Here is a 25,023-nt window from a genome sequence, read left to right as displayed (position 1 = left end):
ACAGGGCTGCCTTAAAGGTAACACTGTAGTCAGAGAACAATTCTCCACTTACTGAATTAGGAGATCACCCTCCACACAAAAGGCACCAGACAGCCGCCAACAAGCACCCACGCACACCAAACACCCAGGCCACTACGTGGGTCCGCGTGCACACACGCCGCCCTGTCCACGCTCCGGCACACACGCACCCCAACCCCCGCCCCCCACGCCGAGTTGCAAAAAGAAAGAAAAAAAAGAAAAAAGGTACCTACTCTTCCTCGTAGTGCAGGGAAAAAGACTCAGGCAGGCAAAGTTCTACCGAATCCATGTGCGCCCGGCAACCATTATTTGTGCACCCCACCTATAAATCAAAGTTTCCTTGACAGAGCCGGGTGCAATTAACACGCGCGTTCTCCCGGTGACAAGCCCATAGGCACGGCCAGTTGGGACCGAGGCTCGCACACTCTCTCCTAATCAAGGACTTAAAGCCCCGATTGGAGCTTATTAATATGAAGTAGGGCTTTACATATGCAGTCCCACCGGCCCAGGAGCGCATCTGATTGGGGGGCCGCTGCCCAATCAGGAGGGAGGCGACGCGAGGCCGCCGGAGCCGCAGCCCGCAGGTAGGCAGGGCGCACGCCCGGAGCACGGTGGGCAAAGCTGCAGCCCGGCTGCAAAAGCCCCACGCGATCCGCAGATTTTTCCCACATTTATTCTTTTAATGCGTACGCTCCCACGAGCCCGAGAAGCTTAGAAAAAAAGTAAAGAAAAAGAAAGGGGGGGAAATATCAACCATAACTAACTTAACTCACGTTACACCAGAGCGATTTGCTGTTGGTTTTTTTCTATCCTCAGACCTATTTTGTTTTTGCAAAGAAGAACTTATGCCAGTTGGATACATTTGGCCGATGGATTCTGTGGAAGGTGCTGAGCGAAGTTTATCCTGCCTTATTCTGTACATTGAGTGCTCCACCGGGGCAGCTGCTGTTTTTATTTATTTTTATTATTATTGGTGTGCGCGCTCTATTTTCTCATTAGCTTCTACTAATCCCTTCCCTTGCTGGGTCCTACTATAAAGAGCATTAAAAAAAAAAAAAGACATTCTTCTTCGACATGAGTTCAGCCTAAGAACTGACTGGGCGAGCCCTCTGGGGTAGAAGGTCATAGCTTCATAGCGGTATGGAAGAGGGAAGAGAGCATGGATTCAGGCGAGGGGTAAACATTTCTATTCCCTCCCTCCCTCCCTCCCTCCCTCCCTCCCTCCCTCTCTCGCTCTCCCTTCTCCTCTCTTTCCCCTCCTAGGCACACACAGCCTTTCAAAGCAAAGGTAAATAAAAGCAGGGTTGTGTGGCCTGCTTCCCTCTCTGGGTTTGGGTAGGAAGACTAAGTGCTGGGGGTGGGGGTGGGACGTCAACACCTTAAATAAATATTCATTGTATTTTGACCAAATCGACATATGGCTTTTGTGGGAAGAGCTGCAGCAATGTACTGAACCTCTCCTGAACAAATACCCCTTTCAATAGAGACTTCCTAACCAGGAGACATGCTCATACATACATGGCTTTATCCAGAACATGTAGCATTGAGGTAAAGCACAGATTATGGGCTTCTATTCACAACACACCTGGCTTGCTTTAAATAATCAACTCAGAAATATTTTGTGAATCACCACACAGCCTGGCCTACAGGAAGCAGTCTAAGACACATAATGATATACAAAAATCATGAGGACTCAGTCAAAAGCGCAAAAATAATGTAAAAAAAAAAAACAACAACAATGCTTTTCCTCTTACAATAGTGTATAGGCTGTTTTTAATTCTCAGATAATAGAGAGTATCTTCGAGTTCTATTTTAAACTATAGGATTTTTTTTATGCTACCAAATGTACGTTTGAAACAGATACCAGCTATTTATGGCAGAGAGTTATCTGCTACCTTCTGCGGAGTGAAAGACCCAGGGTTTTGATGGAATTCAGCTCTCTTGCTTACCAACCTCCTGCGTCTGAAGTCTTACAGGATAGAAATAGTATAATCTCTGAGATCAAAATAAAACAGTGCAGATATGCAGTGTGTGTTCAATTCACCACATCAGAACTCAACTCCCTCAACTTGCTCAGATTTTCTAGGTCCCTAAGAAACAAAACACTAAAATAGAACATCCACATTAAAATTCAGAATATAAAAATGACGGGCACGATCTTGTCACCACCCCCCACCCATGTATTTAGCTATATTCAAGATAGGCATCCGATTCCTTCTATGTGCGCTTTGTGTGTACACAAGTTTGTAGAACCAGAACTCACACAGGGGAAAAAAAAGAAAGAAAGAAAAAAACTGTGCTTAAGAATACTGTATAAAAACAGGTAGTAAAAGCTTAATTACCAGTAGCATTATGCTGTCTATATTGTTAAATGTGAACTCTGCAATTAAGATGTAAATTTGGTTGTGAGCAGTGAATTAAAAGCGCTCTGAGATGGAGAAGAAAATTCAAGCATTCTGCAGTCACCCAGTTGGAAAAAAAAAGTAAAATAAAAAAGCCTTGCCTACTCAGTCGAAAATGAGACGTGGAATCAGTTTACAACTAAAGAAATATATAAAAAGGCATTCCGCAGGAAATGCGATTTTTTTTCCAAAGTGCAACCAGAGAAATACAAACACTTAGACTGCTTTTTCAAAGAAAAGCGTCTTTTCCTCTCACTACCCTGATTTTTTTTACTAAACTAAAATGTTCAAAGAAATTAATAGATTTATATACCTATTAAATGTATGTGCACACATTTCAGCAAAAGTTTTTATATTTTTGTCCTAAAATATTTTTCTAATTTAAAATTTATTCTGTATGCTTGGCACATCTTACCATGTCCACAGAGCGAATCCAGTTTTGCATGTGGGCAGTGTCCTCCCCGTATGGATGCATCTGATCTCATTGCAGTACCTGCTGTGACAAAACCCATTTGTGTCCTTCGAAAGGGTCCTTTAAAAACAAGGTTTGCGGACAGTTTGTGCCGATTGGGTCTTAAAGTCACCCACATGGCCCAGACGCCATCCTTGATTTCCCCAAATTTTCTTATTTGGGGAACCTATTTGCTGTCATGACTTCTCTGCTCTATATTTTGAAAACATACCTAGACATGTGCCCGCATCGGTCTTCTCCCTGTGCCACAGAGAGACATGTGCAGATGTGTACAGGATTATTTTCTGATCTTACCAGACTCCACTGCACACTGAGCGACCCATGAATGTGCACTCCTTGAGTACTGCTGGATAGACCTGGACCAAGACCCTAAGATGCTATTTGCAACGTAGAATGCCACGCAGCCAATTTGAAATAACCCATTTGCACTGAACATTCAGGAAACCATACAAACACACAGAGCAAAGCGCAGTGAGAGGCGTTCCCCAGCCCCAGAACTCCCTCTCCGTGGAAGAGGCAGGAACAGAAAATCTTTAGTAACAAACATGCCACCTGTAAAACTGAATTAAGCATCCAAGAAGCTCAGAGAGAGTACAAGAAAACACCAGGAGGAAGGCAGTGGGGACAAAATCCTAGATAAACATGTGCTCATCTGTGTATATTCTTTACAATCTTACCACAAAGAGTCCACCCAAATCAGGAAAAAAACTGAACCAAACAAAAGGCCCCCGAAGACTGTGGCACACAGAATATAAATAAACGAGTTGCTATCAGTGTCTCACGCATCAGGCCTACGTTCTAAGCAGGATCCCAATCTCTTCTTCATTAGCCAATGCAATCATAAATAGCCAAACTTCTTCAACACACGCAGAGGCACCAGGCAGAGGGTGGATTCCATTTCTATTGGAATAAAAACCGTAACAAGCGGAAACAAAAGATAGAGTCCTGTGAACTGCATACGGCAGGACGTTGACTACATTCCCACCGAAACCATGTCCTAAGAGACGTTCACACTGCATTCTCAGGTTGGGCAAATGTGAGGAGGAATCCAGTCTCCTGTCACTCTTAGGTTTCTGCTGATTTTAGTTTCTAGTTTCTTCCATGAAAACCATCAGGGCGAAGCTCCTGACCTGATAAAAATCATCTTCGGCATGTATGACGGCTCTTATTTGACACTCCACTTCTGTCATTTGTTATACATTTGAAAGCCAATGGCCTAATATATTTGGCATTTCCAGTTTGCCTTGTAATCTGTCTACCGTTCCAGATTGTCCCCTCAAGTCCTTAAACACTTGAAAAGTGGTTTAGGCTTTCGAACCACTTTCTCCCCTGTCTTAGACATATCATATATGGTGCAATGAATCATAGCACAAAAAATTCTAGCCAAGACCATCAGAAACTACTGTCTCACAGTCCCAAAGGACCCAGGAACAAACATCCTTCACAACAGAAGCTTAAGTAACAAGCTTGGAGGCCCAGATGTCAGGCCCCCTCCACGTTCCTCAGAAGCCCTGTGGCCTTGCACAGGCCCCTCATCTATCTGCGCCCTGTTCCGTCATTTGCAGAATCATCTATTGTACGGGAGCCTGCAAAAGCCTGCACCTTTCCCACTGAGGACACAGACGTCCATCCACGTCAGGGTGCCTACTGCATCTTACCACCCGGCCTCTATGAATTCACCCTACCGCATTTCCTGCTGCCTTTCATTTCCAGGGCGCAGACTTTGATATTTAAATTATTGTCTCCATTGGCAAGAAGCAATCATTTCTGCTAAAAGTGGTCGCATCCACAGAAGCACTAATAAAAAAAAAAAGCCTCGCCTTCTGATGAACCTCTTGTCCCATAAATCTAACCCATTCCCAAAGTATGGAATTTATATTCTCCAAGGGGCCATTGTCTCACTTCCAGACTGCACCAAACTCTTTTCCCAGTGCTTTTTTGTGAAAGAGGAAGAGGAGGAAGAAAAGACCAGGGAGAGCCAGAGAAACTACTAGAGGCAATTTGGTTTCTGTTTAATTAATTCAGGATTATTTTGCTTGCATTTTGTCAGGCTAATAATATACACAGGGAAGTGTCAGTAAAAATTAAATTATAAACTACAGCCAGCCCAGTGGGAAAACTGACTTCAGTTACATCGTATTTCCAAGGCTTTCACTCCGAGAGAATATCAGACGCATGTTAGGGCATCCTGCACGCCTTTTGCAAGCTGCATGGCATGCACTGATGGAGACATAGTTAACATTGTGAAATTATACATTAACAAATGAGCTGCAGCTCCATTCTTTCCTGAATGTTAAGCACCATGAGCTAAATGCAGACAACACTCAAGGTCAATGTCCCGTTTTTAGACCTTTGCAGGCAGCTGTAATATTATGATAATCAAGCTTAAAATATTCCTATAGAAAGGGTAAATTAGCCTTTTCACTTGAAAGATGATTATGATAAACAATAAACCTAAGAGGGGACAAAAATCCCTATTTTTAAAAGCTATAAATTGTTAACTCAATGATGTGTGTGATAGTGTTGTCCAAAATAGAGGGTGGTTTCATTCCGAGAGAAAGGCGGGGGGGGGGGGCAGTGGAGGAGGGGGTGGAACAAATAGGACAGACTTCTGAATAAGCAATACACGGTTTGATGCCAGCAAAATGATCAAATTATCTACCTTAGCCACCCCATTAAACATAAAGTACATTTGAGGCTAAGTGTGTGTGTGTGTGTGTGTGTCCATGAAACATTTTTTTTTCAAAAAAGCTCATTTTCCCTTGATGATTATCAATAGAATTTGAAAGGTTTCTACTCTGAGAGTTTCCATTAACCCTTTTTGTCCAGATTTTCAAAGAACTAGTTTAAGAAACAGAAAAGAGAGGTGAGATCGATCGTGCCATCAGATACCCACATAAACAGCCTGGGAGAGCTCATTAAACGTGTTTGTTAATGTTAGAACCTGACAAACTTCTAAGGGTCCGTTTCAAAAATGAATATACTTGATAAAAATCTGCTTCTCTCCACCAGCCCTGATTAATTGGGAGTGTGTCTGTCAAACTTGCCGAAGCCAAGAGACTTTCAAATAAAAGACCTTTGAGGAAGGTGCCTTAGCCTGTTCAGAGACAGGTCAAGGGTTCAGAGTCCAATAACCTAGAGAGAGAGGCTTTGGAATAGAATGAGGTCAGGTCACTTTATCCAGTCAACTTCTGGTTTCTTTCTGTATCAAATAGGCATTGAGAAAACAATCTTGTAGATTTTTTTTATAACGATTCAATCTGTTAAACTAATTGAACACAGTGTCTGGCCCTGGTTATGGGGTAGAAGGCATATGACAACTGGGCTAAGGTCATCCTTATCGGGGCCAGTTGTCCTAGCCTTATGAATATTCATCACTCTCTATATTATTAAGAATATTGGAGTTTTGATAATAAATATTATTCACTCCACAAGGTCAGCTATCTATCAATATTGGCATTATTTTGAAATCTTATTGGAAGAACTGGTAAAGAGAATGATACCATAAGTCAGTTGAACTCTGTCTTTGAGTCGTTCGAGGTCTTACAAACAGAAGCAAATGAAGTACAGGTGTGACGGTGTTAATTGCCAACTTGAATCTAGAATCACCTGGGCAGGACTTTGGAACATCATCTTGATTGCCTTAATGGAGATTGGAGGACTGTCAACTCTGGGGAGCCCCATTCCCTGGCTGGGATCCTGGATGTAGAAATGGAGAAGGGAGTGGACAGCAGTGTGTATTCGTCCCTCTTGTCTTCCCAGCTGTGGACGTGACAGAGTAGCTGCTTCCAGTTCCCGTTGCCTTGACTCCCCCACCATGATAGGCTGTGCCCTTAGTGTGTGGGCCAAAATAAACCCTTTCTCCCCTAGGCTGTCTTTGTCAAGGTGTGTTACAACAGCATCGAGAAGATGATGTGATTTGAAAAAGGAGAAAAGAAAAGCATCTCCTTTAGTGAAATGCAAAGAACATTTGCCTGAAGAGTCTGTGAACTGTCTGCTCTTCTGCCATGTGCACACCGTGTGGATGCAATGCAGACAGGAGCAAGGAAAGCCATGGTGCTCGGAGTGGTCATCTTGTCTGGGAGGAAGACTGTGCCGGGAGAGTTAGTGGATTCAGCTGGCTCTCCAAATGATTGGGTTGCACAATGTTTCCCCAAAGAAAGTGTGTGTGTGTGTGTGTGTGTGTGTGTGAGAGAGAGAGAGAGAGAGAGAGAGAGAGAGAGAGAGAGAGAGAGAGAGAGAAAGAGAGAGAGAGAGAGATCACCCTTTTTCACATCTTTCTACTGAAGCAGTGCTGGCAGCCAACAGCGATCATCCCGAGCAAGACTAATTCACACAGGTCTGCTGATCACATAAATCGGGAACTCTGTTTCTTTTTAAAAACTTTATTCTCCTATGGTGAATGGCTCCCATCACGGCAGAGCAGTGAGCATGGACAATGGGGAAATACAGACAGGAAGAGCCTGGGTTAGGAGTTTAACCCTTTTGTTCCAGAAACCTAAGAGCCTTGACATAAGGTGTACACCTAGATGATGCGGCAGAAACTCCATCTCTCTCCCCTTTCCTGGTCTTGGCTAAGGGCAAGCTACTAGTGTTAATCTCACAATCGCTAACAATACACCAGTGCACAGAATTAGGACACACTACCATCTGAATGTTCAGAGGACAAAGTTCTTTTTAAGAGTGAGGATACATTCAAACCCAAAAGATAAATACCACATGTATGCTTTGTCCCCAAAACATAGTAGGATCTCTAAAAAATCACTTTTTTTTACTTTTTAAGATTTATCTTTATTTTTAAGTGTGTGTGCATGTGTGTGTGTGTGTGTGTGTGTGTGTGTGTGTGTGTGTGTGTGCTGGAGTTGGGTTTGTGCACAGAAGAGCAGTGCCCGTAGAGGCCAGCAGAGAGCATCAGCTGCCCTGCAGCTGAAGTTACTGGCCGTCTGGGAGCTGCCTAATGGATTACAGGAACTGAACCTCCCAGCCTTCTGCCAGACCAGTGTGCACTCTATGCTATTAAGCCGTTTCTCCACCCCTTCATGTCACTTTTTTTAAAAAGGGAAGCAGTGCATTGTTGTAAATGAATTCTCTTTCCCCCAGCTAACGTAAGTAGATTGGGGGTGGTCATTTCCTTTGGAGTTTAGTTGTTAATACATGCTTACTCTCTCCCCGTCCAAGCCCTATCTAACTGCAAGTGTGGAACTAGGCTGAGTCTGATTGCATCTCCAGGGCCAGTAGTGGAACTTGGTAAATAGTCTTGCCATGTTTCAGAAACATGAAGAAGGCATTTCGAGTGAACAAAACAAGAAATAATGAATGAATGAATGAATGAATGAACTCCTAATAACTGCTCCTCTCCTGTTGATTGTGATCTAGTTTAAGGGGGCCTCGATGAGTGCTGTGATATGAGGAAATCTGAAAACTGAAGTCATTCTTCTTTAAGAAGATATGTGGAGAAGAGAAGGCAGGTTGGGATGAAAAGACTATAGAGAAGAAAGGATGTAAACCAAGCCCAGGGGATCCAGGACTCTGGGGGGAGGGGGTGTTGCTTTCTATGTCTTTTTATTTTTTCTGTTTTCCAAATACTCATATTGACTCAGCTTGGGGTAATGAAAAGTAGATAAACAAAGTGGCTCCGTTGATAGCCATTGCTACAACCCCAACAGCTGCCACAGAAGCACACTAACTAGCCCGGACCAGGACAAGAATGCTCTCTAAAACATGAGTTCGGATATGTGCTGTGACGAAATCATATCCCACCAAAACCTTCAGAGTGGCTCTTGGGTGTCTTATGCAATTTCTACTTAAATTCCACTCCATCAGTGTTTTCCTGGTGAAATGTACAAAACAATGATCCCATGAAGAATGACCACACAGCTGCTTCTCTGAGGTGTTAGGCTGGAGCCACAGTGGACACGGATAGGACACGGATAGAGCTCAGAGAGAAGGCAGGGGAGAGACTAATCAGCAGAGAAGGCAAAGGTCTCACCTCGCGCTTCTCTCTAGCTCACTTGACTCCTTTCATACAATCCTTCAAGCAAGTCCTGTATGGTTGTGTTCATGCATGTGTGTGTGGGGGGGTGTGTGTAGATGTGTGCACAACTTGGGGGGATGTGGTGGGTGCACATGTACGTGTGTGGGTGTAGGTGTGTGTACATGCATGTGGGGGGTGCACATGCACGTGTGTGTGGGTGTATGTGGGTGCACATGCAAGTGGGGGGTTGTAGGTGGGTGCACATGTATGTGTGGGGGTGTAGGTGTGTGTATATGCATGTGGGGGTGTAGGGGTGCACATGCACGTGTGTGCTCACTTTTACAGATGCCAAAGGACAACCTCATGTGTCCTTCAGGTTTCTGGGGAACTTGCAGAGTAGGCTGGCTCGCCATTGAGCCCCAGGGATGCACCTGGCTACATCTGCCTGCTTTGGGGTTACATACACATGCCACCATGTCTGGCTCTCTCACGCGGGATTAGGGGATCAAATCTAGGTCCTCATGTTTATAACTATAAGTAGTTTAGCAAATGAGCTGTCTCCCCAGCCCTAAATTCTGCTGTGTTATTTGTTCATACCCAGCCTGGGGCCCTAAGAACACATTATATTAGTGAGAGACTCAGGGCTACTCCTATGTCTCTTCTGGTGAAGGGTCTTGCCACAAAGCATGGCCACCCACCTGAGTTGGATCCCCAGGGTCCACATGCTAAAATGGGGGAACCAGCCCCCACACGTTGGCCCCTGGCCTCCCCAGGTGTGGCATGGTGTTCATGTACCCACAAGCAAATTTAAAAATAAGTAAGACAAAGAATTCCTCCTCTCCCATTCCTCCAGTGGGTAAAGCGGCTTAGGTGGTGACGCAGTGGGAGGCCGGCTATGCCCTGATGATGGCAGCCTCTCCTCTCATTGTGTCCCACAAACCCCAAACCTTTCTCATCCTGAGGTCCAGGCAATAGAGCATGCATATCGGAATGACACAATTAAAGAACCTATTTTCCCCCCTTCTTCTTCCTGAGTTTCGTTACCACTTGAATTAGGAAGCTAAATAAATCAAAGCCAATTTTCATTAGAGAGAAAAGAAACTTAATTCGCCCTTTGATAAATTAGAACTCTAAGCAAAGTAGTGGAAACAGCAAAGGGCTGGCGAGACGGCTCAGCGTGGAAAGGCGCCTGCCGTCCAGCCTGAGCGCCTGACTTTGAACCCTGGAACGGCTTAGCTGTTGACAATTTGAAATGATAATTATCGGGTAGCCTCTTTCCCATGTGGGCTCCTTTTTTCTCCTTGCAGTCATCTTGTATGACCTGTGGGAATCCCATTATTCTATTGTTACCGTCGTCATCGTTGCCATCTTCGTTATACAGATGACAAAACTGAAGTCCTGGAACTTTGACTGTTCAAACACATCCAGCTGTGCCACCGCAAAGTCGCAGCCCGATTTATGGATTCATTTTCGAACTTTGCATGTTAGTACTTTGGAGCTCAAGCGGTTTCTTACACATCTTCAAAGACCCCTTAACAGGCCTCACAAGAAACACAGAGATGCAGGCACTGGGTTCCTGTAGCTAACTGTCCACCAGCAGAAAGCTCGGCTTCAGGAAACCACACAGTCGGCACTGACCACCATTCTCTGAGCTGAGTGTCATTCCTCCTTGACACACACGAACTTTTCAGCACGCTGTGGCAGTTTCTCAGGTAAATGCCTGAGGCACCAGCAAGAACTCAGAACACAAAGAAAGCCCCTAAGCCTGCATTTCTCTGCTCTCTTGGGGACTTCACTTGGAATCATAGCGTCCTCATGGCTGCTCCTGCTGCTCCCAGATGACAAGTCTTAAATGTCTCCTCTCTGGGACCAAGAGGTCTAAGGAGGAATAAAGTTATTTTTTATGAAAACACAAGAAGCAGAGCTGGGATATTGCTTGGTGGAAGAGGGCTTTGCCTAGCATTCACTAGACTTTGGTTTCAACCCTCAGTACTGCAAAAAACAAAAAACAAAAAAAAAAGCTAAAATAGAGAAAATGTCAAAAATGTCAACAAGTAATGTAAAACAAACAAACAAACAAAACAACAAAACTAGCAATACTCCCCCTCTTCAATTTTTTTTTTTTTTTATTTAAAAGGAGTTTTAGATGAGCACAGTGACCTGGAATTTCCCCTGAGATCTCCAGTATAACAAAAGGAACTCTGATGAATTTACAGAGTGCAAAACTGTTGCAAGCAGGCTTTCTTCAGAATCACCCTGGTTGGCAGCTCAAGGCTTTCCAGGACGCAGGGGAAGGGGATTTCTACTGCAAAGTGCTGAAAATAATACTTCTCTGGGGCCTGGATATAACGCTTCTACAAAGATCCTGCAAGGAAACGCATTCTGTTTTCTCGGTTGGCAAAGATGATCAAATGAGACAAGGCAAACTTTAATGTACTCCTTCTGTGGTTACAACTTGCCAGTACTGCCCAAGTCCATCCCACCAGTGGCCTCATTTCCAACTACTGAGCAGTTAAGTCTTCTCGACCATCTAATCTCCAGCAACACTTTTAGATGTGCAGAGAATAGTCCTAAACACTCAGTTTAACAATCTTAACCCATGTGCCTGTATTCTGGGAATGGTTATCTTTTATGAATAAATCCTGTAGGATCACAAGAGTGAACCTTCCCCCATGAGCCTGCCTCCCATTCAGTCAGCAACAACATGTACCTAGGCAGTCTATATACAGAGAGAAGATACTCCCATGTCCCTCAAGGGCCACCACACAGTACCCATCATCCACTCTCCCCCCATCTCATAACACATTACACTAGGTAGCCGAACTGATTTGGAATACCTTGTACTTAGGTCCCTGTTTTCTGTGCAGTAAACTACTGAGCTTTTAATTATGTGTGTTGTAACTAACACAGTAATCTGCCAAATAAGTTGCTTATTTGGGCAAATGTGTATTTGGGCTATATGCACACATGTGCGTGCATACACACATGCAAAATACAAATATATTTTTAAATTTGATTCTTGAGCTTCTAGGAAATTGTGTGCTTACTTCTTTTAATTTGCCCATTAGTTCATTCAGTTTAGTCTTCTTCATAATTGGAAGTAAAATAAAAAGCTTCAATGTGTAAAAGGTAAATAGGTAGCTAGAAACGTTGGAGCCAGAAGGTTGCTCTTATTTTGTCCCTGACTTCTGCCTTTCACATGCTGAAGGACTTGTAAGCTAAGAGATTTGACTGTTCTATGGCTTGGTCTCTTTGTTTTTTAAAATGCGGATGACTCCAACCTCATCTGTGGCTAAGGATGTTGAAGATGTTCTGTGTATCAGTGAGTCCCAATACCCAACCTAGACAATTTCTAATCTCTGGATCAGGAGTTTGCAATGTTCTCCAGATACGTTCTGTTTGCAGCCAGTTTGGGTCTGGGGGCAGAGTTCAGCTTTTGCTTAGCATATTTGAGTTCCTGGGTTCAAGCCCAGGTGTTACCAGACTAAACAAAGCAAAAAAAAAAAAAAAAAAAAAAAAAAAAAAAAAAAAAAAAAAAAAAAAAAAAAAAAAAAAAAAACAGAGTTGGAGATGTTGCTCAGTGGGAAAAATGCTTCACCTGTGTGTAAGGTCCTGATTGGGATCCCCTGTGTGAAAAGAAAGAAAGGCATCTATTGGTTGGGGGTGGGGGGTACTCTGCTTTTACTCATAGCTCTACAGAGGGCTGACTGTGGGATCCTGGAAATTCCCACGTGTCAGGTTCTATTGTTTCTTACAACAATTAGCATTAGGGAAGTCGGACAGGAGAGTTGTGGCAAAGATTAGGAGCAGTCAGGAAAGGTCAGGGTTCGATTCCTAGCACCCCCCCCCTTCACACGTGGTTCGGAACCAGCTGACGGTGATTGAATGTCCTCTTCTGGCCTCTGTGAGAACTCTCACACACTCAAGAGTACATACACACACACACACACACACACACACACACACACACAAATAAGATCTTTTTGTAAAAGGTACACCCCCTTCCTGTTTCCTTCCTGAGGAAAAATGCTCCAGAAAGCATTTATGGGGAGATACATGTGTGAGGCAAGCCTACTGTGAGCTATGCACATGTAACGAAAAGTGTATTCTTTACAAATGGCTCATGAAAATTATTCAAAGTTGCAAAAATGTCAGGGAAATGCGTGAGATGCCAAGGTACTAGGTCAATGGACTTCAAGGGCTTGGTTGGTTCTCTTGTTCTGTGTCCTCTTAGCTTGTGAATCTCGGGCAACACTCCAAAGTTCAACAGAAATCCCCAAATGAGATGATTCACTTCCTATATGAATTACCTAGAGACTGGACCACCCTAGTATGGATTCTCAACCCACTGAGTAAGGATGGCTGTGATGGTGTCTACATAAGGGAGCTTTAAGGGTGAAGCCCACAGGTAACTGTAAGCTGCAGCCAACGCTGAAAGGAGAAGGAAGCAGGTGAGGCAAACCACGGAGGAAGTGGAGTCAGGTAAACTAAAAACCATTTCTGAGTGACATGTCGTGGGAAACAAAAATTTTAATATCCATTTAGGAAATTTAACCAATATAAATGCAATACTGCCAAGGCGAGGCCAGCAAACCCCACAACGCGGACCCGTGAGGCGTGAGTATAATGTAAAAGAATCTTTTAAGGCAGGCCGAGTGGCGCAAGCCTGTGCACTCAGTGATGGAGAGTGTAAGGCAGGAGGGAAGATCAACCAGCACAGGCTTAAATCCTACCTGGATACACAGTAAGTGCCAGGACATCCTGGGCTGACAACCAACTAAGCGACTCACCCATTTATTGAACAGATTATATTCAGGGAATGGAGGTACAGCTCTGAGGTCCAGCACTTCCCTATAAATATGTGTGAAACTCTTGACTCATTTCCTCCCTCCTTCCTTCCCTCCCTCCTCCACTCCCTCTTCCTCTCTCTCCTTCCCTCCTTCCTCCCTTCCGTCTCTTCCTTCTATTAGAATGGGGATGGAACATGGGATCTCATTCTAGGGAAAACCCTACCACCGAGCCCTATGCCCAGCCTTGCCATTCACTTGCTCATATTCCACATTTGTGTGAATAATGTCACAAGGTTAGCTGTTTATTTACCTGACAGAAGACAACAGACAGAAGCTGGGAAGCCGGTAGACCCAGGAATGGAAAAGTACTGGCTGAGACACCATGAAATACACATCAGACCAGCAGTGAGTAGGGGTGGTGTATCAATCACAAATGCTGTATTTTAAAAAGCCAAACTGAGGGAAGATTCCTGGCCACACACCAACATTTCACTTCCTCCCCAACCCCCACAACTTCCACTTACTACTAATATTCATCTTTGTGGGGTCAGCAAAGGCTTCCAGCAGGACAGGGACCTCAACACTCCTGCCATCCCATAACTAAGTGCTACCACTGTCTCCCTCAGGCTTGTCTGACTCTCCTGAGAGACAAGCTTCCTGTAAGAGGGACAACATCCCATTCATCATAAGTAACCCCAACACTGACAGGCAAGTACAAAAAGCAGGACCTCCAAGAAGGAAGGAGAATTCCCAACGAGCAAAAAAATAAGTTGTCATAAGAACCGTGGCTTTGACCATTTACTTTTAAAAATTATTTTACTGAAATAAATCTTTCATACAACCATTTCTGTGACTTTTTGAACTTCCCATAGGAGGCTGGCAGGGGAACGGGGCTGTCCAGGGCTGGACCTCAGAAATACATCTCAAAGTTTTAGATTCAATCCCAGTGTCACACACACAAACACATACACCAATAATCTGATCTTTTGCCATAAGCCTTGTATCGTGATTCTCAAACTCAACTTTCATCTTCACCTGGGGAATACACATTCTCAGGCTGCTCCTGGAGAGACTCTGGGGTAGGTAGGTGGTGTCGGGCATGATGGAGTCTAAAAGCTTGCTGTGCAAGACTCTCCTCCAAGTAGACTGCCCCACTATGGCCCTTCCATAGGTACCACAGACCATCTGCAAGCTCTTTTGAGTCAGTGTTTCAGAACCAAGCACGACACAACTCAACTGCTAAAAACCTTCTTTGGTGCACCCCCACCATGGGAACGGGGAGGGGGGAGGTGTGAGATGTAAAGATAAATCTGTCACTTGTTGAGTGTGTCCTAGGGAATGTCTTCTTGGCCCCCTGTCCCACTTCCACCACCCTCTGCAAACTGTCCTGTAAATATGTCCACAGCCTGCTGTCAAGTCCACAGCTGCCTCCTGACCTCGGCCCTAGTAGCCCCTTCTCTGCAGAAGACCTGCCCCTAGGATCACTGGCTTGCTATTATTCTGGGCTTAATGGGCCTGACCTGTGCAATATTTTTTATCTGCCTGCAGCCCTATCTCTAGATTCTCTGTTTTGAATGAATACCGATTTTGTGACATGAACGTCTGCTATATAATGAAATGCAAACAATGGAAAGGCTAAATCAGTTTACAAAAAAATCTATTTGTCAAACAGCGTGGAGATGTTCCCAGTTTAGCCCGGCAGCCCATGCGGTTCTTGATAAGGGAGCTAAACACCTAGCTGCTCGCCAAATGAAAATAAAGGCGTGTGTGCCAGGGATATATTCTCCTTTCAAACGTCTTTGTTGTAACTTGTAGCTAATTAAATGCCCTTACACATGCGATGCACACAGCAGCAGAATCAGGGAATTTTCTTACAAGAGATCAGGAGAGAAGAGCAGAGCCCCACACAAGCTTCCTGCCAGAGAGAGCTCCTCTAACGCGGCATTTACATTTCTATAAGGCTTCATCAGCCTGGAGAAAAAAAAAAGGCACAAGAGGAGGCCTTTCTTGTTCAATTGGACCAGAAAGATTTCTAAGCCCTGTAAAGGAACGTGCTCAACATTTAAAAAGAAGAAGAAGAAGAAGAGAAAGAGAAAAAAGAAAGAAATAGTAACTTACCCTTAGATGCTGGGGATAGACAGCACTTTCTGTACAACAGACAGAGTAGCTAAAGACTTTTCAGGGACCTGAAGGGTTTGAATTTTTATGGGTAGCATTTTCCTTGTGCCTAAAAATTGTTGGCAGACAGTAGCATACCTGTGTGAAGGTAACTTTCATTAAAGGCATTCCAAAGTTAGAATTCCACACTTAACCAAAATGGGGTTATGTATAATAATAGACTATATAGATGCTGGACATATGGGCAACTTGGGCATTCTTTACCCCTTCTGAATTTTACTGCCCCATGGGAAAGAACTTGAAACGTTAACCCTCTGTGAACAAACACAGTCTGTCTGTTCAATCATACAAGAAAATAACCATCAGATACAATACTGAGCTGTCGTCCTCTCTAACTGGTGTTACTTCTTTTTGCATAGTCCTCCAGCAAAACGGATTAGCACCAGATACACAGGCAGTGTCGTCCCTGCAAGAGGGGACCTGGCAGAGAATGGGAAGCCCTTTAGGGTCTGGGTAATTCTATGTCTGCTCACAGTTCACAGGAAGATCTCTCCGGTTCCAACATCACCTTCAGAGTGCCCTCCCAACACGCCTCATCCCAAGATGCACCCCGGTGTGTACCCCCAGGCCCTCGGGAATCTCTCCTTTGTATGGAGACCAAGAAAGGTTACCTCCTCCCAAGAGGCATCTTGTCCCTCTGATGTTTCTCATTTTCATATCTACTTATGTGTATTTTTACTTCTCCCGTGAACCCGGAAGCCTTATCTCTGGGTGTTCGGAACAGAGCTTGGGACCTGACAGAGTATACAGGCTCCACATCTCCTTATTAAGTAGATGGACGAGCACAGAGCAGGCACCAGCCTTCAACTTCCGCTGTCTATCAAGTGAGTGATTAATGAATGTGACCCCTCGGGTCATGAGAAGAACCCCCCCCTTCAGTATGCACGTTTGCATCTGTCCTGTTGGTTCTGACTCGCGGTGCCTCCATGATCTGAACAGCGCCTTTCGCGGATGTTCCTCCATTTCTTTTCTTCCTCCTAGGCATCCCATATGCTCTCTCACACAACTACCTTGTATTTCCCACTGTACACGGAGTTCAGGAGTTTTACACCTGAACATGAAGTCTGTTCTCAGTACAGCTTAAACTTAATTTTTGTTAAGTTTATTGAGCCCTGACTTAATTTTTCTTAATTGCGCCGAATCCCAGATGACAGGACCACTGCCTAGCCTGAGCATGCTGAGAGCGTGATCCTGCCATCACAAAGGCAAAGTTGGCCCATTCCTTGCCTCCTGTAGAAGCAGAGAATAGCTTTGCAGGTTGGTCGAGTGGTTGGACAAGGCCACTTCCGCTTGCAGTCAAGAAAAGGAGACTGCTTTTCTGGGCTAAGTCTCAAAAATGACTTGGGCAAATTAGATTTGGGTAAATTAGATAATATTTAATTACCGATGGAAAAGGTTTAGATTTCTCCAGTTGACTGTATGCTCCTTCAGGGCAGGCGCTGTCTCGTTTCTGCCAACTGTTTACACTGTGCCTTGTATACAGTCGTTGACCAATAACGACTTCATCAGCAAGGCTTTGCCTAGTCTTGTTCTGGCCTCCTCTAACCTTTAATGTCATTCTCTGCATACAACAGAAACTCAATAAATTCCATTTGCTTGAATAGAACTCATAACTTCTTAATTCCTTGCCAAAGTATAGAAATAGAGCAAGATATACAAGGAGTGTGATTTCAATTATTAGGGCAAACGGCTTTTCTAAGTAAAACAAAGACCTGTATTATAATAAATGTAAAGCAGGTTTATTTGTTTACATACCTCAAATAAACTATACATATAAAAAGTACTTAAAATGTTGTATTCACATCGCCCTCTGCTGTTGGACTCTCCTAGACAATTAAAAAGACCCTCAGACTTCCAATTTAACTGAGGTATTTCTCCCAGAGAGGAGGTTTCCCTGTTCTCTGATGACAAGAAAGAAAATGCGTTCAGCAGTGAATGAGAAGAGAAAGGGCTTTCGAGTTTGCTGTGGCTGTTAAGGATTGAATCCTCACCTCCAACAAGGTATGGCGCCTCCAATACATTTGCTTAATGGAGTGAATTCCTCCTTCTGTCGCTGGGGGTGTCATTAGAGAGCCACGGCATGGGGCTGCTAGCTGCACACATAAAAAGAGGTGTGCTGTACAATCCAAAGAGGCACAGCTTTGTCACAGTGGCATACTGTGAAAATGCAGCCCTTTCCCAAATCAAGTACACGGGGTGTTCAGCGGACAGCAAACATGCGAGGAAACAGTCAAAATCTATGCGTTTGCTCTGTAGATCAGTGTGCCAGCGTGGCTAAAATAAAATAATACCCTATATAGTGAGTCCTGGTATCATGGAGAGAGCCCTGGAATAAATGTCTAGGTAGTAAACTCTCTATTTTTCCTGTCTATATGAAAGAAACAACGCTATTACTAGTCTCCAGGAACATTTAACACAGAGCGCTGGTTACAATTCTCCCAAAAGCAGGAATATATTTGCAGAAAGTCTCAGAGCCCAAAACATCAGGTAGGAAAATGATCTTGACACGATTCCATTCATGCTGTGGGGTGTTTGGTGCAAGCCTTATAGTACTCACACCACCGCTGGCTGCCTAGGGATGGCATCATTGCCGCTGTCATGGGCCCTGACTGCAATGGGTGCTGGTCATCACAGACGACGACAAGCGACAAGCGTTGTTGAGTACTGCCAGTTGAGGGGGAGTTAACTCCACCCCCAACATCTGCCATCACGTGACTTGGTAGAATTCACAACCTTCAGATGCCAAAGCTACTGATAGGAAAACTGAGGCTCCATGATGCTCTGGTGCTCTGTAATCTTCACAGCAGGCTACTAACAGAAATACCCCGACCCCATTCAGAGGACACCCAGCATTTGCTCTCGGTCCTTATCTTTACTGCCCCGAGGGACCAGCGCTTATGATATCCTGAACATAGCCGGCATGCCATGTGGCTCTGTTCACCTGTCACATACTACAGTCCTCTTTTTCTCTAACTGAAGAGGGTTGAGACAATCCAGAGAAGAAAACAGAAGAGATCCAGCAAGATACTAAACACAATCTCTTCTGCTTCGATATGAAGAAACAGCAATTAGACAGAGAATACTAAACTCTGGGTGTCGAGTCAATTTATATCTCCTATATTTGGCAGGCATTTAACACATTGTTGTTAGCACCAAGCTAGGTGCCAAGCTAAATATTTACACACGAGGAAAATGCGAGCCTGCATCCTTTCCTTCAAAGGTACCAGACAAACGAAGCTCCTAGGGGCACTGCGGGGATGCTTCAATTGCACCTCTCACCTAAGTCTAGTGCATGACGGTGCACACATGCACACAAAGGCTCACCGGTGCCCGGGATGTACAGATCTTAGCCAAGGACTCTCAATATACATACACAAACCAAAGAAGCTAAAACTTAACAAGTGTGCATGCACAGGACTCGCGAGGATAATTCCTCTCTTCCTGTCTTTCCCCTGGCGATGCACGCTGGTTACCCAGGAGTATTTTCTTCTGGCTGAAAATGTGTTTCATTCTTCCATCTGTGCTTACAGCAGCGTGGCTGGCCTCCTGCCACGGCGATGGCGTCAGCCTTCAGGACGGCCCCGGACTCCATCTTTGGCCCTACTCGTTTGTTTTGCTCTCTAGGCGAAAAGCAGGTACGGAGATTTTTCTGTGGTTGATGGAGGTTTTACTTCTGGTTCCTTATTTAGAAAACAACTCTTCATTTGCCGAGCTTGTGGCCTACTTTGCTGGGGTGGGAAGCAGTTTGAGTCCCTCGAGAAACTGCAGGTGATATCAGAGGATTTAACTGGGGGTACTGATTTTTCTTCATGAGCTGTTATTTTAAGGGGTGTCTCTGAAAGATGGGAGCACTCCCTGGAATTTTCCTTTTTTTCTGAGTTTGGCATTTTTGTTCTTTTCTTTTTTCAAAAAATTCTCTTAAACATATTAAATCAGGCCTGCTCTGTCACAGGGATGGTGCCTGCCTTAAACATCCTGGCAGCCTCAGTTGAAGGCTGAAGTAGCCTCTATTTTCCTGTGTTATTTATTAGCATGCAGGCTGAGAGGTTTACTGAATAACTGTCCTGGCTTGAAAGAAAAAAATCCCCCTTGGCCTCTGGCATTTGAATACTTGGTCTCCAGTTAGTGGAGAGGGGTGACTGGGCTTTTTGAAGGAAATTCTAAGCTGGAGGTTGGCTTTGAGAGTTCCTACGCTTACCCCACCCCATTCACTGTCTCTGCTTCATGCTCGTGGTTTAGGATGTGACCTCCCCACTCCCTACTCTGCCCATGGTATCAGGAAACCATGGCAGCTCTGTGCAACCCCAAACACAGCCTCTTGTACTGCACCATAGCCTTAGTTCGTCTTCACGGCATCTTTACAACACACGCTGTGACAACGGCGACAAAGAAACATGAACAATGAGATGACAACTTACTCAAGGGAACCAAGCAATGAGTGATGAGTCAGGGATGCGACCCTGGGTTCCAGGTGGCTCAAGGCTGTGATGTTTCCTCTACACCACTCACAACTTCCCTGGACTGGATAGAGTTTAGCCGGATTAAAAGGGGGACAAAGTACCAAACCAGCAAAACAGAGTCAGGCCAAAGCGTCCTCCATCGGAGTGGATGTCACATCTGCAGTACAGTACACCCTGCACAGGAGGGATCCACCATTCAAAGTGTTCGCTGCCACAAACTCTCACTTTCACAGTGCATTTTTCTTGCCTGGGAACAGAAACTGCACCAGATTTCGACATGAGGAAAGCTATGAGATGCATTTTAAGGTATCAGTTGGAACACTGTATCTTATCTGTGGCTTATCAACAGCCTGCATGAAGGCGAATCTAGAATCTACTCTGAAGGGATAGACGCGAAAGCAGCAAGCTTCTGGAGCTGACCAAAGTACTCGCTGATCCTTCATCCCCTCCTCAGGGACCTCAAACAGCTGCCAAATGCTTGAAACAGAGACTGGACCCTCATCCCAGAAATTGCTCACTAAACAAACGAAGCAAACACACAACTCACATATGCAACACCCTCCCATACACACACCACACCATACATACCCCCACATGCACAAACCATACACCCAGATATCACCCGTCCATGCACACCACATACACACACACCATACACATACCACACATGCATGCCATATACCACAATCCACATCCAACACACATACACTATTTTTCTTGTTACATGTTAAACCTGCCTACATGTATTTCTAAATATTGTCTTTAAAGAGTCTCATTTACAAAACTTTTATCAACAACATACCCAAAAGGACTTATATTATTATCATTGAGGATGACTTATTATATTCAAAATGATTTCATAGCAGGCACAGGGTTCTGGGTTTGAGTTTTGATCATTAGTATAATGATGCCTGAGTTTGGATCCTCAACATCCACCTGAAAACTGTATTTTGTGGTGTCTGTCTGTAACCCCAACACTGGGGACCCAGAAACAGGAGGAACCCAAGGACTGACTGGCCAGATAGTCTACTCAACCCTTTAGCTCTGGGCTCAGTGAGAAACCCTGCCCTAAAAGCTAAGGTGGAACTGGTCTTTGTGTCACGTACCAGTAGGATTTGCTGAAGGAAGTGGAGAAAAGAGGGTCAAGAGTTCAAGGCCAGGGGCTGGAGAGGTGGCTCAGAGGTTAAGAGCACTGACTGCTCTTCCAGAGGTCCTGAGTTCAATTCCCAGCAACCACATGGTGGCTCACAACCATCTGTACTGAGATCTGGCGCCCTCCTCTGGCATGTGGGCATACATCGAGGCAGAATGTTGTATACATAATAAATAAATAAATCTTTAAAAAAAAAAAAAAGAGTTCAAGGCCAGCCTGTGCTAGGGGTGTGCAGAGAAACCTTGTCTCAAAACAAAAACAATGACTGAAACAATAACAAACAAACAAACAAACAGAAACTAAGGTGGAGAGTGATCAAGAAAGACACAGTTTCTGGGTCCTCACAAGATCTTTCGATTCTGTGCCTCCTTCTACCCCCATTAACATTGTACTCATATAGGAAAGGAGCTGACACCCCCACCTCCTCTGCCTCCAGCCAGAGGCCATCTAGCTGGTTGCTGCAGACATCCCTGATAGAGGAATGCCAGGGTCCTGGATGCAAGAGGTACAGTGATGGTCCTTCCTTCCAGACGTCTGTAGATGCTCCAGACCCAAATGCACGTGGATAGCCTCTACAGAATCCTACCTGCAGGCCTGGAGAGACACATCGGTGGGTAAGGGTGCTTACTGCACAGCGTGGGGACCGACGCTTGGATTACTGGCACTCACTTAAAGGCCAAGCATGGCTACCTACTCCTGTTACTCGAAGGCTGGGTTATCAGACACAAAAGGATCATTGGATCTGACTGGCCAGAAACCTCACTAAAATAACAGTGATCTCCACATACCGTGAGAGACCCTATCTGAAATGAATGCTGTGGAGACAGACAGAGGAGAAAGCCTCCTCTGGCCTCCACTTCTGTGTACGTCCACCATCACGGGTACATTCACACATGGGTACCCCATACATATGCTAACTTCCATATAAAATAAAGAACCCTGGTTCCATTGAAACCTAATGGTGTCCTCAGAGAAACCACTCACTCTGTAGGCTGCCGTCTACTGACATGTCAGCGAGGTATGGACAGCTCACATAGAAGGTCAATTCAAGTCCTCAGATATAACTCGGTGATTACTTAAAATGATACTTGGTATTACTCGAAGTTTTACACTTATGCTCAGGAGACCGAAATATGACTAATGAACTCGGCTCACATCTTACCCTTATATTTGTATTACATATAGTGCTTATTTTATTAACCTTATTCTGCCTCAATTCCCTATAGCTGAATAGGAGGAGGATTGTATGCATCCTCTAACATGCACTGGGAATAACAGATACCGCAGAGGGAGAGTTATGCTCTGCTGAGATAGGGGTCTCTAGGGAACAAGTAAAGAGTACAAAGAATTCTGGACTGGAGGGACTCGATGACAGAGCAGTGACCTGGAATGAAACACGTGCTGGAATCCATGGAGGAGTGGAGAGAAAGGAGGAACACAGGGAGGAGAGGAAAGGAGAGAGAGGGAGGGGGTAGAGGAAGGGAAAGAGAGAGAGAGAAAGAGAGAGAGAGAGAGAGAGAGAGAGAGAGAGAGAGAGAGAGAGAGAGAGCTTTTCTGAAGTAGCAGATAAAAGCTGGATCCATAATAAGCAATGAATTCTCAACTTACTTGTAAATACCTTGCGAATGCCTACACTAAATAGTTTATTAGGACATGCCGAATTCCTCTAATCTGATGGGGACCTATATTTTTTATCTAGTTACAGGAACAAAGAAAATACATAGGACAGTCAGTCAAATGTTTGCCCCAATACAGAAACAAATACCCAACCATGAGTCTAACTAATAGCAGAACTCTGGAGCCATGTTTGATGCTTACTGCTTCCAGTCACTTCTGCAGCTCGTCCTGCCGTAGCCCTGTGCCCTGGCTTTCCTCTAGTGTCTCAGTGTTGGGATATGCAGGTAAATTCAGGCAGTTTTCTATCTGTTCCTAGTTCCCTGCTCCTTACTGGGCATCTACATTGTCTGCGTGGCTCTAAAGTGAACTACCTGGGCAACCATCACAGAAGCTGCTGGGTTTTGTGAACTTCTCCTTTAGGGCCCTGATTTTGGCGGGCCCCCTCGAACGTGGCAAGGGAGAAAGAAAACCATGACTGGGTGAGGGGTGAGGTGGGCTATGTGGACTAGAAGCAATCACACCACGCCTGCGTGTGGCCTGCTGGGTGGACCGCCTGTCCTCACAGACAGGGGCAAAGCCGGACAGTAGCCAGTCCAGTTTCACTGGCTGCTATGCACAGGCAATTGTCAGCACCTGCTGACGTCAACTGCTCACCTACCCCTTTATTTCCTACCAGTATTTCCTACAAATGACCTTTATTCCCATCCATTCTGCTTCTGGTTTGGGGGCAGGCTGCAGACACCTCAGCTGCAGTCCCTTTGCAGGGGGCCTCAGAGTTACGGGGCCCCAGCATCTTCTCTGCATTGCTCCACCGTCACTTAGGCATCAATTAGCCGGCCTCCACGGTGCACTGCTGCTCAGGGCCGGGTGCCATCCTGCGCACTGGGCAGACAGACAGGATGGCCACTATCCTCTACTGTTTGTCCTGTCTCTCAGGTTCCCTGAGACCACACTGAAGCACCTGTTAAAGCTGCTTCTGCTAAGCCCCGGCTGCATTTGTTTGGCTGGATTTGGACTTCCTGGCTCTGTGACTGAATACAAAGTGATTAGAGGCCAGTGTTTGGCAACAAGCGCCATGGGGAGGATGCTTGTGTGTGGGTCTCTGGAGCACAATGTGTTCTTCAGAGCTGAATGCCGGGAGCGCCCTGCTAAAGTCGCGGTGCTGAGGAGATCAAAATGGTCTCCTATGTCGTCAGCTGCTCGCCAGCAGCTGTTTAATGTAATTCCAAATGAGCCGCCTGAACGAAGCTCTCGTTCCTTCGGTAATCTCTAATTCAGTTAAACACATAGCTGAGCAATACTATTTTAAATGTTATGTGAGCTTTTAAAATAAGTTTCTGATCCTTGTATTTGCTTTGTAGACAACAGAGTAAAATATAAATATAAATTAGAGAAAAACAGAAAGAAGGAATTGCTATCAGTGTGACCCTCATCGAAGCCTGAGGTGTCAACTTGAGAAACAAAGACAGCATTGAATAAAGTGAACGAATGAGGAGCTGCCCTCACTCACCTCCCGACCATGACTAAACTGAAACGCGCTTCCTGCAGGGTGTCACAGGACACCCCTGCACTCCCAGTCGTTCAGGAGTTGAGACAGGAGGATTGCTACAAGTTCAAGATCAGCTTGAGCTACATAGTGAGTTCTGGGAAGGCCTGAGCTGAAGTATGAGACCTGTTTTATAAGCTAAACAAAACAAAATAAAGGGAAGCCATGTTTCTTCTGAAGAATAGTTCTTATGATAATAAATGCAATCAAGATAAAGTATATTTAGTTATTTCATTCTTACAGCATTGGGATGATGGCAGTGAAATACAGCAGGACCAACAAGATAGCCTTTCTCCCTCCCCTCCCCCCCCACCTGCTGGTCTTCCTTGATTGCTTTCCTCCCCTCCCCTCCCCTTCCTTCCTGCATAGTCCTGGTTCTCAGGGGTGGTCTCCTTCAAGGCCAACACTGCCAG

The 25,023-nt window shown here is 44.9% G+C and overlaps 1 protein-coding gene across 2 annotated transcripts in view; it reads right to left on the bottom strand.

Annotated features, from left to right (window-relative positions):
* The window catches only part of Esrrg (estrogen related receptor gamma), a 541,176-nt gene that overhangs the window by 213,524 nt on the left and 302,629 nt on the right, over window positions 1–25,023 (bottom strand). The window contains exon 1 of one of the 2 annotated variants that reach the window (XM_050148262.1): window positions 252–415. The exons of the other annotated variant lie outside the window; for it this stretch is intronic. Within the exon in view, the coding sequence (XP_050004219.1) occupies window positions 252–307 (56 nt within the window). The 5' untranslated portion in view covers window positions 308–415. Of the gene's footprint in view, window positions 1–251; window positions 416–25,023 lie in introns of those variants that run through there. 2 annotated transcript variants of the gene reach the window in all.

This window comes from Alexandromys fortis, unplaced genomic scaffold (genome assembly GCF_014885135.2).
Source record: "Alexandromys fortis isolate MF-2015 unplaced genomic scaffold, M_Fortis_MF-2015_v1.1 scaffold_62, whole genome shotgun sequence".
NCBI classification, from domain to species: domain Eukaryota; kingdom Metazoa; phylum Chordata; class Mammalia; order Rodentia; family Cricetidae; genus Alexandromys; species Alexandromys fortis.
This window is presented reverse-complemented; position numbering and strand designations above follow the sequence as displayed.